This window comes from Buteo buteo, chromosome 15 (genome assembly GCF_964188355.1).
Source record: "Buteo buteo chromosome 15, bButBut1.hap1.1, whole genome shotgun sequence".
Taxonomy (NCBI): Eukaryota; Metazoa; Chordata; class Aves; order Accipitriformes; family Accipitridae; genus Buteo; species Buteo buteo.
In genome coordinates, this window is record NC_134185.1 from 15,472,015 (window position 1) to 15,487,862 (window position 15,848).

The window sequence follows — 15,848 nt, forward strand, 5'->3', positions numbered from 1 at the left end:
TTACAAATCTAGAACTTCATGGTATTTTCACATATATTGTTATTTCATATGCTTGGGTTGCTCTCAATATTACTTTAATGCATTATCAATGTGAGTCCTATTTAACTACTGCCTTTATTTACTAACTTTACCTTGTATTCAGTTAATTTAAAAACTGTCAACCTGTAACAGCTATTATTACTTTACCAAACAGATTTCGTGAACTGGTAGGAGTACCATCTGGTGATTTTTTTCAAATTCATGCACACAAACCTATGGTTAAAGTATTATCTTACAGCTCCTTTGTAAAATTGTTCTTTCGCTCAGTTATTTCTTTAACAAAAAAACATGAAAGAGTGAAAGGTCTTCTTGGGTAGTACAGAAATATAAAAATAAATATTTTTATGTACAACTATTTCTCCTGATAATTGTTTTGATTCCTTTTTAGAATCTTGGCTTTTGTCTGTCATCAAATCTGCCCTTCATTTGATGGTGAAAGTTTTTCTAGTGATCAACCAGTATTTCATCTGCCATTTTCAGTTGAGACCGGGGTGAAGATAGCTGTCAATATCTTAGAACCTCTTACTCTGTTAATCCTTTCTAGCTTACTTGTGGGTGAGGTGTATTGCAAAGCTGTATTGTGATGGTTGATTTTCTTGGGTAAGTGACCTGTGAGTCCTGTGTGTAGCAATTCCACTGGTTACCTTTTGATTAAAATGAATCATAGGGTTCAGTTAAACTGCCTGGTGTCCCTAGCAAAAGTAACTTCAACTATCCTCATTCTTTTCTACTGGGAGCAGCATTTTGAGGTCATGGAAAACTGATTACAGCAGGACTATGTCTTACTGTACTTGACATTATTTTTTCAATGCAATTTCAAAGCCAAAAATACAAATTTGATACTTAGTTTTGGACATGTCCTTTTTTACTTCTGTCAGGAGGCTGATCTTTTTGCTGTGCCTAGCACTAGGTTACAGCTACTAGGTGTTAGGTTCACTGTCTAGCTACAGATTGCCCAGAAGGCTTAAAATAATACAGAGCTTAAATAACTCAGTTTATGCAGTTTATTGCAGAGAAAGTTCAATGTTTCATGTTGTTTGCTCTGGATAGGTATCAAGATATGGATGACACAGCTTTTCTAGAGCTGAAAGTAACCAAAGTAATGAAACGTCTTCCCCCAAAATAGTGAGTTTGCATAGAGTCTTACTTATAATAATGGTATTTACTTATAATAATGGTACTTACTTCATAATGGTATGAAGCTGCATCAGGCGAAGTTCAGGCTGGACGTTAGGAAAAGGTTCTTTACTGAGAGGGTGGTCATTCACTGGAACAGGCTCCCTGGGAAAGTGGTCATGGCACCAAGCCTGTCAGAGTTCAAGGAGCATCTGGATGATGCTCTTAGTCATGCGGTTTAGTTTTAGGTTGTCCTGCAAGGAGCTGGGAGTTGGACTCAATGATCCTTACGGGTGTTGTCTTCCAACTTGATATATTCTATGATTTATATGCTGTGCATTTTATGCAGACTTTCATTTAGTTTTCTGGAAAAATATTATGACTTATATCAGAGAAAGGCTGGTCATGATTCCTTCTGGCATTGGCTCATGAGACATCTGGATTTTGTAACGAGTGCTATCAAACGTTACATACCAGGGCTTTGGGCAGTTGCCTGCAGGGGGCTAGAACATTCTTCCCCTGCTCACACTTTTTTGAAGCGGCACTTCTCAACATGCAAGGAGCTCAGGATTTAACTGAAGCACGAATGAACAGGGAGACAGGCAGAAGTGGTAACTGGTTGCGAGTGAAATGCAGTCTAAATTGTTCTAAAAGAAAAGTTAGGTTTTTTGATTACTCTGAAACACACAGAAGGGTCTCCAGAGGGGAAAAACAAGTGGTACTTTTGTTAGATGCCTGTCTTGTTTGAAATGCTGATCACTGCAAGTGGAGTCAAGAAGGAATTTTCTTCTGCATCAGACTGGCAGGAATCTTAGGATTTTTTGTTGGTTTTTTTTTCTTGTTTTCTGTGGTAAATTCCATATGGTTTACTTTGTAGAATTTTCTGACATGACATTACATATTTCCTTACTGTTATAGCATAATGCTGGTTTATTTTTAATGTGAATCATGCCACCACCTCACTTATTCCAGGGCCCCACAAACAGCTGTATGGAAATGAGAAGGAAATACAGGGGTATAAAGGAGTAGCTGGAATGAAGGTGATAAAAGTGCATTCTCAATCTCTTCTTCTTTGTCTGGGCACAGAGTTTAGCCTCCTTGGGCCTAAAGTAGCTTTAGTTTAGTGTCTTTAAAAGTGTCTGGGTAAAATATAATGGCCTGCAATATACAGGGAATAGATTAAATGATCTAGTTGTTCTTTCCAGGTATAAACCTCATGACACTCCATAGAGGTGATAGTTAATCTGAACCTTACTTTCTCCCTCAGGCTGTAACTTTCTTTGTTGGGAAGTACAGTTTAAGGAGTTTCCTCCTCACTCTCTTTTGTCCATTACTGCCCTCTTTGCTACAACCATACAATTTTTTTGTTGGCCTCTGCTGGTTTGTTGGTTGTAGGGAGACAGAAGGCATTAAAAGAGTAGAAGGATGGTCTCAGTCTGGGCAGTGTGGAGGTGAGGCATGAGTTGTTGTCCTTGAGAAAGGATGGTGGTTCAAATACTGCTCCTAGCCCAAGAGTTCATAGCTGCTGGTTGCTCTGCTGCCAAGAAGTCTTCCAAAGAAAACTGATTGAAGAGGCAGGTGAGATGTGTGATGTCAGTTATTCTTTTCCCCGCTTACCCAGTGCCCTAGAATGTACTGGGTTGGAGGGGATGCAGGTGAGTCGGGGAAGGGAGAATGAATTCCAGTTTTAGAACTGCTGTCCAGAGGGTAGATGTACAGGAGGGTGCTCAGGGCCATGTGTATTTGTGACCATGGGGCTGATTATAGAATTCCCTTTTCTGCCTCAGAATTGTGCTTCAGAAACTCAGGTTTAATTTATGAAAGTTTCTAATTCTTGCATTTGCAGAGCAGCTTTCCTCAATATATCAATGAAGCATAAATGGATGCATTTCCATATAGATTTAAATTGTATGTCTAGGAAACGTGGATCTAAAAAATTGTGTAATCTGCCTTTCTGGATCTTGTGAACTTGGCATTCTGTTGCAAAGAAACACCAAATTTTTGCATCCTTTCTATCCCTTGGCCTACTGATCTGCCCACAAAAGGGTGTGAACTGGATTTAGTGTGCGCTCTCTGAAGGGTTTGTGGGATGATGGAGGGTGGAATGGCTCCCTTGAACAGGATTCCTGTTTTAAAACGTGGTCATTGTAAGGGAGGAGAAAAATAGCTTGGCAAAGGGGGTCAGATTGAAAATGAGCAGTACGTCAGACCTGGTGGTTTGGGACAATAAGTTACTCAGGCTATCTGCAAGATCTGCCCATTTTGTACAGGGAGAAGGTGGTTAGGCTGATTTTCTTGGGTAGCATCATGGGCCAGAGAAAAGTTGAGAACATAATGAAAATTAACCCTCAGAAATAAGGGTTGAATAGAGGATTGATTGCAGGTTGCAGCCAGGTGCAGTACCTGAATTGCATCTAATTAATCCTAATATAAAAATTGCACAGAAACCAGTCTTAAGATGGCATGTCTCATACAAAGGCACATCCTTCACTGGTGAAGATTGCAAAGTTGTGTCTGAAGTTGACAGTTCCAAATTACTCCGAGTTTCTGCCCTGGTAATTATGCCTTGTAACCCTTGGGTTGAGGATGGAGTAGGGAAAATGATTAAGCTTCTCTCTTTAGTGTTCACACTAGTAATTTGTGATGAATTTTGAAGGTGTGAATCCAAAGTAGATCTTAGTTTCCCTCTCCTTAATTTTCAATAAGCATCACTCAGAAGGCCTCAGAGCTATTGTTTTGAGGGTTAGACAAACAGAGGAGAGTCAGTCACTGTGTGTACTTGTGGTGTGCATATGGTGGTATTTATGTGCATTTAATGTTAAGATTCAGATGGATGGCCTATATAGCATACAAACAGCTATGCTGGTAATTAATAAAAATCAAGTAATTGCATTAATGTGTAGAGGTAATTGCATTAATGTGTAGAGCTAAGAGGTGTGGAATAATTGTGAATTACCCCAGTTTTAGTAGAAGGAAGGCGTGCAGTATTTTCTTCCTTCTTTACTTATTGTTCTCTTTTTCTTGTGGGTTTGCCCAGCATGCAATTTGCTGATGGTGAACATTTAGCATGGATGAATTTGTATTTTTGCCTATATCCAAATGAGTATTGAATAAAAATTCAGATAGTTCCATTTAAGGCAAAGTCTTGGGAAGAGACAAAATAGACTTTCCTCAGTTAACATATTCACCTTTGTGTTTCCCAAGGTATCTCAGCAGAATAAATCTTGCGTGGTATAGGAAAGCTTTAAGAAGTAGAAAAACATGTAAGAAATATGTCTGCCACCTTGAAATGAACTCTTGTTGCTGACTTTGTGCATATCACCTCTAGGTAGTAACCAGTCACTTCCTTGCCTCTTGTTCTACTTCTCATCTCATAATGCTACTAGTATCATTTGTAAATGGATTGCTGTAGCTTTAAAATACATTAATATTATCACAGTTAAATATAGTTTATCTATGCCTACAAGGTCGTAATCTGCTTAGGGTTCTGGTTCTCTTCATATTTTGTCTTTAACAATGCTAAGCTGGTGGCTGGCACTTAGTAAGTAATTTGACATCAGATGACAACTTCCTCAGTGTAAATGATGTCTGAATAACAAACACTGCAAAGTCTAAAATAGCTTGCTTTGTCAGTCTGACCTTGAGTTCTCACTTGAAAATATTTGACAGTGCTGCTCTTTTTTTAAAAATATACCTATTGGATATATTTTTGTAACCGAAATCCTTTCTAGCTTTCTATTGAACTACCTCTTGTCATGCATAGCAACCTCATTAGTACCAGCCAAAAACCTGGATTGTGCTGGGCCTGATTCTCATTAACATTAAGATCCTTACATGTCTTTCTGTCTAGATAAAGAACTTTTATACAGTATGTAAATGACATATTTGTTCACTTAAAACCTAGAATGAATATATACAGTGATTTGCACAAGCCTTAAGCATGTCATACACTGACAGAACTCAATGTAAATGAGTTCTTGATATAAACAAGAATCAATCCCCTTCTCTCCTGTTCCTAGTATATGCATTATGTTGGAGATAATTTGTGGTTTTGCTTGAAGAAATTCATACTTTTTTTTTTTCATTTTCCTCAAAAACAGTTTAACTGTAAAAGATGCAGATGAGTGTCTTTCCTTTTGTTTGCCATCCTCCTTATTCCACTGTGTTTGAGACATATAAATGATGCTGTGAGATAAAACTAAATCGTGTGGGCAGAAGAAAAAGGATCTGAAAAAAAGCTTTAATTCGCCATGGAGCAGTGAGAGACTGACCTCATGTGGTGTGATACCAAAGTTACCAGGGGAAATACAACAAGGACAAAACTCTGAATAAACTGAGTATCTTTGAAAAATTATTTTTTCTCATGCATTTCTGATTTTTGGTGGATGTTGCACCATTTCTCCAAACTAATATTATATTTAAGTACAGTTTGTGATGTGATTGCTGATAAGAAGTTGACCACTGTCTGTATTCCCAAAGACTTTTCTGTGCCCTGAAAAGGGATGCTCTGATAAGCTGACCCCAAGACAGCAGGCTAGGAGCTGATGCCCCATTATCCTGGCTGCTGCCTATGCGTGATTTTAATTGAAATGAGTAGGAGTTTTATGTGAGCAAGTGACAGAATAATCAGTCTTGGTTTCTAAGCCCTTTCTGGCACTTCCCCAGCAGCATGCTCACTCTGTGGCTTCACAGCATTGCTCTGTAAAATGAAGACAGTGGTTAGGAAAATTGTGAAGTGGTACCATGCAGAATGGGAAGGGTGTTCCTAACCTTGTATATTTTTTAGAAGCGTGAATAATACTAACTGTGGAGACTTCTGAGTCAATTCTGTTGGCCTGATTCATCAGTATATATGGAAGCATACAGGTATATGGATAACAAAAAGAGGTTCTGTTATTTTGAAAAGTCTCATTTTTAAATAAATAACATACACTTAGTTTTAAAGGATTTAGGCGGTAATGTGGCTTATGGACTCTCAAAGGAAAATCTGCTTAAAAATCCTTTGGGCAGTTCAGGTGAACTTTAAAAACTCTGTCCCCATCCTGCAAAGACTTCTCTATATGCTTAATTGTACTCTTTCTGCTCTTTATGTTGACTTAAATGTCTGAAATAACAAAGGCCTGTAGTATTTTCTACAAGTACTCTGAATTCTACCTGACAAACCTTCCATTTTCTTCTTCACAGATCCTTTTGGAACCAGGGGTGATACAGGATGTCCTAGCAGCTGGGAGTCATTTGCAGCTGCTGGAGCTTCTCAGTTTATGTTCTCACTATCTCATTCAGGTGAGGCTTCTCCGCCTAATTATCAGCCATTTCTGTTTTGGTAAATTTTTGTTTCAAGCCTAATTTCAGTAGGAGAGTACTAGTACAATACCTGGTATAGCCTAAATGGCAATAAACTGGATTTCAGGAAACCTGAATTTTTAGTGTAATTTAGGTAGCGGTTTGTGATAGGTGCTTTCTCCTGCCATCCATTTTGTCCATTTCAGTCCTGAAAACAAGAATGGTCCACTCATTAGTATCAGCACGTGGGAGTTTGATTCCTTCCTTTAGCAGAGAATTGGCTTTCTTCTGCCTCAGTTTACCAAATGTTAAATATTTCCATATTGCAATCATGAGTATTGTGAAGCATTCAGATGCATAAGTGTTCACAACAGAATATTGATGCGTATTCCGGGGCACTACTACCTCTCACTGAAGGGGTAGGGCTTATTACAACAGCACCTTATTCTCAGCTGGCCTTGTGCCCATAATGTTGATAACCCTATCAACATTAGGCCTGTCATTATGAAGCAAAAAATCTAAATCCAGTAAAATAATTTTTTGTGCTTGGCTTGTATAGGAGATGGCTCGTGATGGTAGCAAGAACCATGAAAATGAAAAGCCTTATTAAAAAAAAAAAAGGCAATAGCAATTCTACAGAACTGTTCCTTTTCTTTGTAATTTTTCAGTATTGTTTCTGAAATAGGGTGCATTGGCTGTATCCGTGCAACAGTTGGGCTTGGAAATGCATGTCAGCACAATCCTCTTTGTATGCACTTGCCTTCCAACAGCATAACTGCCTTTGAACAGTCTGAGTGTGCTTGGCAGCACACTGAGCTACTGAGTACCATAGGCATGCAGGATCTCATGTTAAGAGCTTCAGGACGTACTTGAAGGCTCTGTGTCTTATGGAGAAAGAATCTGTTCTTTGAGTGTTAGCCTTAGGGAAGCCTTGAACATGTATGTTCAGACAATAAGGTGGTATTAATTTGTGCATTATAAATTGATTAGAAAGTTAAAGGACCTGGTAGAGTATTGCAATTTGTATCAGTTTGTTTTCAGGAATGTAAGGAGGGATTTAGTTTTTCCGAGAAAATAGACATGGAATGTAATGGGAAAGGTTGTTGGTTTGAGAAATAAGAAATGTGAGATGGCAAATAAGCCACAAAACCATTTGGCCTACCATTTGTCAGGCAGGCACGGGAAGGGGTTACTGTAATGAGAAAAAAGATACAAGCCTAACATTGATAGTCATACAGTGTATTTAATGTCCCCCTAACAAATCAATCAGTGTAAGCATGTCTCTGCTGCTTACATGCGCTGTCTTTGTCAGAAATTGAACCAAAGAGACCACTGCAGCAAAGAAGCTAGGGGAAATACTGAAGAGCAGAGAAAAAGCTGGGTATTGTATTGCTGGTGAGGTAGGGATATGAGAGGATTGTAGGAAAGGAGCAGGTACATGCCTACTGTAAGTCCTTGTACTAACTTCTTCCATGACCTGTGTTGAGTAGCCTCTGGTATTTGTAGCTCTTCCCTGGGCACCATCTTGATACTTTTAATCCCAAGGTCACTGCAGTGGAAAGACAGCTGTAGAATTAGCAGTGCTTTGGATCTCATCCTTGATGTGCAAGCCATAGTCAAGTATTTAGGAACAGTCTGCTAAAGAATTAAAAAAAAAAACAACAATAAAGCCAAACCAAAACAAAAAATCAACTCCAAAACCACGCCACTCCCCCCAGAAAAACCCTGGAGTGAGCAAACATTACTCTGTAATTAACAGACCAGTAAAAATTCTCTGGAGGTAACGGTCAATATGCAGTTACTCAGATGATGTGAAAGAGCTCTGTTGTACTTTGAGTAGTATGCCAAGGTAGGGTAACTGGAGCTACACTGGTGTAAAAATGAAGAGGTGGGACCTAGTGTCCAGATTTACAATGATGGAGGGAACGAATAAGGTAGGGGATGAAAGGTGGGGAATAAGGAGGAGAATATGTGTTGGGAGACAGAGCAGTGGTACTTCTGTAAAGTATTTTTGAATCAGGGTCTCATTGTAAGGTTTTGAATCTGTATGGACATCTGTGGGATGACTGTAGCTTACATCATGTTGGGCTCTAGACTGTATTTTACTCTTTTTACAGTATTTTTTACCAGGTTCACCCCAGCAATGCATTATCTGTGGACAGATTTGCAGTCTGAATAGATCACAGTAAGAATTTATCTGTCTTGTTTGTTCTGCAGAGTTGCAGTCCATACAAATAATCAACCCTGAGTAGTTGTTTAAGCCTTTTTAGCAGAGTCCAACAAGGTACCGTGCATAAAGACTGTGATATCTTTAAGGGTCCAAATTAATTATATCAAATATCTGTTTATGTTCTACATACTATTTGGTGATTTTAAAAATATCTATTGCTTTATTTTAGTACTATCTAAAAATAAAATCGAAGTATTAAAGCTTCCTTATAGTCACTTATCCTTGCTGCAGTTGGTAACTGGGGTGTCTTGTCACCCCACATGCTGTGATACAGATGATGGGAAGAGAATAATGCTTGCCTTTTCTTTCTGATGAGTCTGAGTGCTGCAGAGTTCTTCATTTACTGTACTAGTGAATTTCTTTCTTGCTGTTTTGAATTGTTCGATATCATGAACTTAGCTTAGTTTAGCATAAATTCAGGAAATATAGTATGTGGGACCTAGCTGTCGTTTATTATTGTTCTATAATGATGACAGAGTTTAAACTTGTTAGGGTTACCTTTAATTGTTTGCATTGGACCAGGCTTTTCCCATAGTGTGCTGCTCTTACTGTTAGAGCTTGTTCTAGTTCTTCTCTTTTTCTAAATGATCCAGCTTGTCAGTTTTTTGGAGCTTAAGACAGTTTCATCTCTTCTTGATACTTTTATCTGGGGCCTGTAATTATTCCATGGATTTCAATAAGGATTTTTTTTGCTACAAATGCAGTTGGTGTGGCCCGTACATATATCTGTTCCAAGGCGTATTTGTAGTCTGTGAGGTTCCAAACAAGACTGTACTGATGTAATTCATCGAAGATGATTGTTGAAGTGTCTAATTGTCGAAGATGATTTGCAGTGCACTGGGAGCAGATTCATCTCCAGCCAACGTTGATGTTTATATTCACTGATCTTTAAGGAATTTCCGCTCAGTTGTCTCAGTCAAAATAACATCTTGTTTATTCTGTAAGACAGATCCTCTTTCTTACAGACCAACCAGCTTAGAGCACTTTAATTTGTTGATAAATCTCAAAAAGATTTCTGTAACAAATTGTTAGAAGCACATTTATGGCATTTTTATGAAGAGTTTTTGATCAAAGGTGAGACAGATAAAAGGAGAGGAACATTCTTTCTCCCCACCCCCAATTAGGTAATATCCATCTCTAAGGCGTTTATGATAGCATGACACAATGGAGGTTTCTGACAACACTGCTAGCTTACTAAATGTGTTTTATCATCTATAAACTTCACATTATCAAATCTGCTGTAGTATCTAATGTTTATTCCATTTTCTCATTGGAAAACTCCTTCTCATTTTGGATTGATAATTCACTAAGTTTTATTTTAAAAGAATTGTAGATCATATTTTCTCTACTTGCAAACAAGAGAAATGCCCAAGCATTCTTTCCTTACTTTATATCTTAATTCCAGCTTTGTGTTGTGCAGACTTCTCCCACTGCGTCAGCAGTGTCATATCTTGAATCATGATTACTCCCCAGCCTTTGCTGTTTGGGGGTTTTGTTTTTAGCTTCATTTGTAGAGGGGACTTTTTTGAAGCATGCTGATGTATTTTATTTGAAATACATACATATTCATGAATCTCCAATCGTGTCATCTGCATAATTCTCAGGTACTTTAAACATTGAAACAGGGCTTGAAATCTCACACATCCGTCTCAACCTATACAAACGGTAAGGCAATGTGATTGTTCTTAGTTGTATTGCTGCTACATAGGTGTGGGAAAACTAAGCTGAAGACTTGAGCTTTGTGTATCTTGAATTGCACTAAGATCTGTGATCATGCACACAGCATTTCCTTGCAGAGTGCACATCCAATTCTCTAAGACTCTTGTTTCCTGAGTTCCTCTTCTAGCTCAGATTGATTATCAGTTTTGGCTGAGGTTTTTCAAAGGAGACTAACCCAGAGAGCTGCAACCAACAGGTAGACTTTGAAATATAATGGGAAGGGGTTTTCTGAATGTCTTGTTTCGCTTTTGAAAGTTTTAGCCTTTGGAGTTCCAGTGGACCATAACTGTCCTACTATGACATTGGAGAAGGCAACAGAAAGCTAGTTGAAGGCATTAAATGATTGAATGTGATGGAGATCTGAGAGTCGACTTCTTAAATGGAGTTGTAGAGAACATGGTATTAGGCAGTGTGTGTGTGAGAACTATTTTGCACTTTAAAGCTTGTAAATATTTTTCTGAAGGGTACATGATATCTTTATTCTTATGCAAGAGAATAAGTGTGTTAAAAGATTTATTCAGAACATAGAAATGTTTGTTTCATATATATATATATGTCTGAGTTATATAACTGATTGTAGATGTAAGAAGTTTTGTCTTTTTACTCAGCTGTTTGTGTATTCAATACCAAAGAGAGCCACAAACTGCAAATTATTTCAACAGCCAAAGAGTCTTAATAAGGAGGGAATGCTATTGAGAATGAGTTTTTAATGGGATTTCCTTTTACTGATCAACATCAACTCAATATTGTGTGGGTATAGCTTTAGTAATCACTTTATAAACCAGAGGTTGATTTCCACTTGCATTCAGGGACCTGGGACATAAGACTGTCCATATTTGAAATTGTAAAGCTGATTTTTCTGTATTTTCTCAAGTCCAGTATTATTGTTATCAGTGGAGTTTTATATAACTCCTGAGTTACATTGAACATAATAGGGTGGTAGGTGTGAGTGAGGGGTTGAGAAGTTGCAGAACTGTCCAAAGCAAACCACTCATTTCTGAGAGGCAGGACATGGCATGATTGTTGGCATTTACCCCTTTAAATTCCTGCTGCCAGATCAGGCAGATTTTGTGAAGAACAAATAAGTTTACATACTGGACAGAGTCTGGGATATCATTTATGTCATGTTTATTGGTTGGACAGTTACATATTTTGAATACAGCCTTATTAGAAGTTGTGTTAGCTGTCTGTCCTTGTACTCAATGCTGGAAATCATTTCCTATTCTCACAGTAGCTAGGAGCAGCAAGTATAGTAGATATGAAAAGAGATCCTAATTGCCATTAAAGTTCCCCTGACTGTTAAAAATTGTTCTTGGGATCATAAATGTTTTTATGTAAATGAAGTTAAAAGTTTGATGCCAATTTTCCCGTTAGTTTTAGCTGCATTAAGTTCCCTGCTAAATGGTAAATGTACTAGGTTACCTTTTACAAACTTCATTACAGTGGATAGAACTCTGCCAAAGGTATATCTGCCCGCTTGCTACTGATGTCGGTTGTAGCATCTTTAAAGAGGGATTATTTAAGCTGAAAAGAACCTTTTAGGTGAGTGATTAAAATGAGCCTGAAAAAACACAGCACTGTACAGCAGCAGTCAACTGGAATTTTCTTGGAGTCTCCTCTGTACTGTATGCTCTGGATTCTTGTATACAAAAGCAGACAGTGAGCAGGATCAGGCCTCAAATGCAAAAATTAGATTAATCAGCTTGCAAATGATAAAATAAGACCTCCTGGAATAATTTTTGGTAATAATTGAAGAGGCAAATTACCTTGGGTAGGGGCTTTTGATTTTTAACTTTCTACTGTAATGGTCAATCTAGGCTTATAAAACAAAAATTTTTCATGGTGTATGAACACCTAATGATCTGGATCTTTCCTTCTACTAATTTTAAACTATTTGAATGTGTTTATAGATTGAAATATGTTACTGTTTTTAAAAGAAAAAAGCTACAAATGAATCTGCCTGTGGAATTAAAGGAGAGTGCATGGTTTACATTTGTGGTGGGGCCAGAGCTTCAAACCTATTTTTTCTTAAACCCAACTTCTCCATTTGGAATAGTGCCAACAACACAATCCCAAATTTCACTAAGATACACTCCTTCAGAGATGAATTAATTCTTACACCAGAGATTGAGAGCATCACCTTTGTATTGCTAGAAGCCCCAGCTCAGTTGGGATTTTAGCTCCTGGGTTTTTCATATAGAGCAAATTAAACTGCTGGAAAAAAATCTAAAGGTCATCTAGCAACCAGGGCTTGCCTTTTTTTAACTAATACTGAGTTTTTAAGCTAAGTACATGCATGCACACTCTCCACCCCCACACTCTCCCAGAATTAGAGTGCAGTTTTATAAAACCACCACCATCAAACTTGAGTCTACCAACTTTATCCCGTGGTGGAAAGAGTGACCTTTGCATACCAAGAACACAAACTACACAGAAATAATGTCATCTTGCATTTTGCCAGTTTTCAGTGTTACACAACCAGTTGTTGCTGTGCTAGCCCGCTATTTTTTGAAGAAGCATGTTTTGTCATCTGTTGAATCATTGAGCTATTGACAGTCATTAGGGAAATTCTTGTACAAACCTCAACTATAACTTTGAGAATTTATCTCCTCTCTCTCTTTAACATACAGATACGTTACAGAGATACAGATTTATATATATGAAATGTGAATGTGCTACTGAGGATTCCAACTTAGAATGGGACTCAGGAAAAAAATTGTGGTGGTTTTCTCCATTTTTCAGTTGGTGTCTGAGGAAAGTAAAAACGGTATACCCAGTCACTTTGAATCCCATTCTTACTGTAAGCCACTTGCAGCTCTTTAGCTGCGATGTGATAGTGGATATTCTGCTCCTGGAGTGTTAACTGTTAGAGAAAGTGGTGCAGCTATGGTCAGGAACCTGCTGGCTTTATGCGTGTGTGTGCGCGCTGCTTTTCCTAATGAAGTAATAGTTGGCAAAGCTGAATTGGAATTGCTGATGGATGAGTAAAAAATGATGGCGGAGTGTCTAGGTTTACTACTGCTGGCAAGATTAAAGGTCCCGTGCTGTCTAACTAGTCGTATGGATACACACTGCCAGTCTTCCGCATCAGAGTTGCAGGAGAGGTCACAAGTTGGGAAGAGGCAAATACTGCTACATCTTCCTTCTCTTTACAGTTTCTGTCAGGAAGGGAGAGCAGATTTGGTGTGTGTTTTAAATAGGAACAAAGAAGCTGTATTGCTTTACTGCTTCCCTCCCTGCCCTTCTTGTGTTGTCTTCCTAGGCAATGTTGCCTCCCTACCTGACCTTTCTGTCCCTCAGGCCCTGAAAGATTCCTGCTTCTGGAATCTTTCTAGTATTTTTATAAAGCTGTAAACAGAGTCTGATGAATCCCAGAATGCTTACTGTACAAAATCCTTCGTTGGTTTTATTACCATCTACCGTTTATTACCAATAATAATGTTTTATGTCCCCCCTGTCCCTCCTGCCCCCCAATGTCTTTAGTTTTTAATTCTCCTTACTAATTGAGGTGGTGTAGATGCACGAACCCCCAAAATGGCAGTATTGGTAATTGGGTGGTGCAGCTACCCTTACTGCTGGTGTCCTCGGCGACACGCCCAGTTAGCAATCTGGCAGGAAAATTTGTTTGATTGCAAGAGATGAAACCCGAGTGGCTGAACTGGAGTTGAAATAAAGCAGTCGGGGCCCTTCCTCCCCAGGCGTGGGCAGCAGGTGGCAGTGTGAGTCCGTAACAGTTTGAGCAGATAAATTCAAGCTAAAATCAGAAAAAAATGAAAAGAAAAATTATTTATTTTTACTCTGTATTAGTCTTCTGACCTAATCAGTAAAAAAGTCATTATTCACACAACACTGGGCAATATGCATTGTAATTTTTAACAAATAATAGGAAACTGTTAATGTTTTCACAGGAAATACAGTTCTGTCTTGTGCAGCAATGGTCATTTATCACTGCACTTTGTGAAATCACTCATTTGTTCTAATTTGAATGTAAATGACTCTAAGGTTTTACAAATAAGGTGACAGACTCACATAAATGTAATTGCAGGGTTCATCTCTCTCTTTTTATATATCACTCATTAAGTTATGAATTAAATACATCGTATTAAACCAGGGGCATGTCCAATGATGATATTGTAATGGCAAATTACTCTATGCTATTAGAGGTGTATTTTTTATTCATGGACATTAATTTGTCATTAAGCGGCATTAGTTTAGCACTTTTATGCGGAAGACGTGACCTGAAAGAGGAGACTTACAGCTCTAATGTGAAAGAACAGGAATACAGGCACCAGATATACAGAGCATTTTTTTTACCTCCTGTAAAGAAGCAGAGGGACATTTTATTTAAATCTGCTTTGATCTAAAGCAATTTGAGTTGTGTTAGGCCATTTTAGCAAAGGTATTTCTGAAACATGAAGATGCTTTGGTTATAAAGTATTTACCAATATGGGAAAAGCCAGAATGCTAAGTACAAAATGGTGACTATAAATCATTTGTAACCTATGAACCTGAAGAGAACATTGGGCCTGAAGTGAGTTACAGTCTGATTTTATCTCAGAAGTATCACTGTGGTAGAGAGTTAATTGTCCATCTTTTCTTTCCTCTGTATTGGCTTAGCCAAAATAGAACTGGTTTTTTTTCCCCTCTTAATTATGAAGTATCTTTTACCTCCTCTATACTTCGTATTTTTAAACACACTAACGTTATTTTCACAGGGATCAATTTCAAGTTTCAAATGTTAAATAGAAGCAGAATGTTTGTTAAGAAAATGAATGAGAAAATGTATTATTTGATGGAATTTGAGAGGCAACTTGGCACTTGAAGTATTAAACTGAGGAAAATAGTGAATGACTCTGCTCCATCTTTAAAAGATATTATAAAGACCTTGTAAATTTTATTTTCATTTTACAGCCAGTTTAATACAAGAGACAATCCTTTCAAAACCTTGTTTACGTAATGGTGGAGATGGACTGAAGTCATAAGGATCTAAGTTGATAAATCCCCCAATTTGGCAGTATTTGCATCTTAGACTTTTCTTTAGACCGTCTCTCGTTAAAGGCAAAAAATCTGAATTTGACGCCTATCTATGTAATTGATTCCCTGCCCCTGTTATGTTTTTCTGATGGCTTAATCATTACTGTTTGATCCATCTCTCTGAACTGTTCACAACACACTCAACTAGTGTGTTGTGCTAGTTAAGAAGAAAGACTGTTATGAAAATGACCTAAGCCCAAAGTATACGTAAGTAGTTTCAGAAACGGAAGTACCCCAAATTATCATCTAGTTTTAACTACTGTTAAATACTATTTCAGAACTTAATAGAGAAATATTGTTCACTGAACCATTCCAGTTTGTAGGGGAGCAAAAAGAAGGAAACAAGTTCCACGTAAGGTTGATGTTTTCCAGTAGATGCCTTAGCAGCAGTAAATGAAACAGCATTTTAGCATGTTCCATCATTTAT

The 15,848-nt window shown here is 37.9% G+C and overlaps 1 protein-coding gene across 4 annotated transcripts in view; it reads left to right on the forward strand.

The window, feature by feature from the left end:
• Nucleotides 1–15,848, forward strand: part of KLHL32 (kelch like family member 32) — a 122,597-nt gene that overhangs the window by 55,132 nt on the left and 51,617 nt on the right. For all 4 annotated transcript variants that reach the window (XR_012652988.1, XM_075046369.1, XM_075046370.1 and 1 more), the window contains one exon: nt 6,340–6,438. Coding sequence is in view for 3 of the 4 variants with exons in the window: in XM_075046369.1 (XP_074902470.1) it covers nt 6,340–6,438 (99 nt within the window). In the remaining variant the exon portion in view is untranslated. The remainder of the gene's footprint in view (nt 1–6,339; nt 6,439–15,848) is intronic.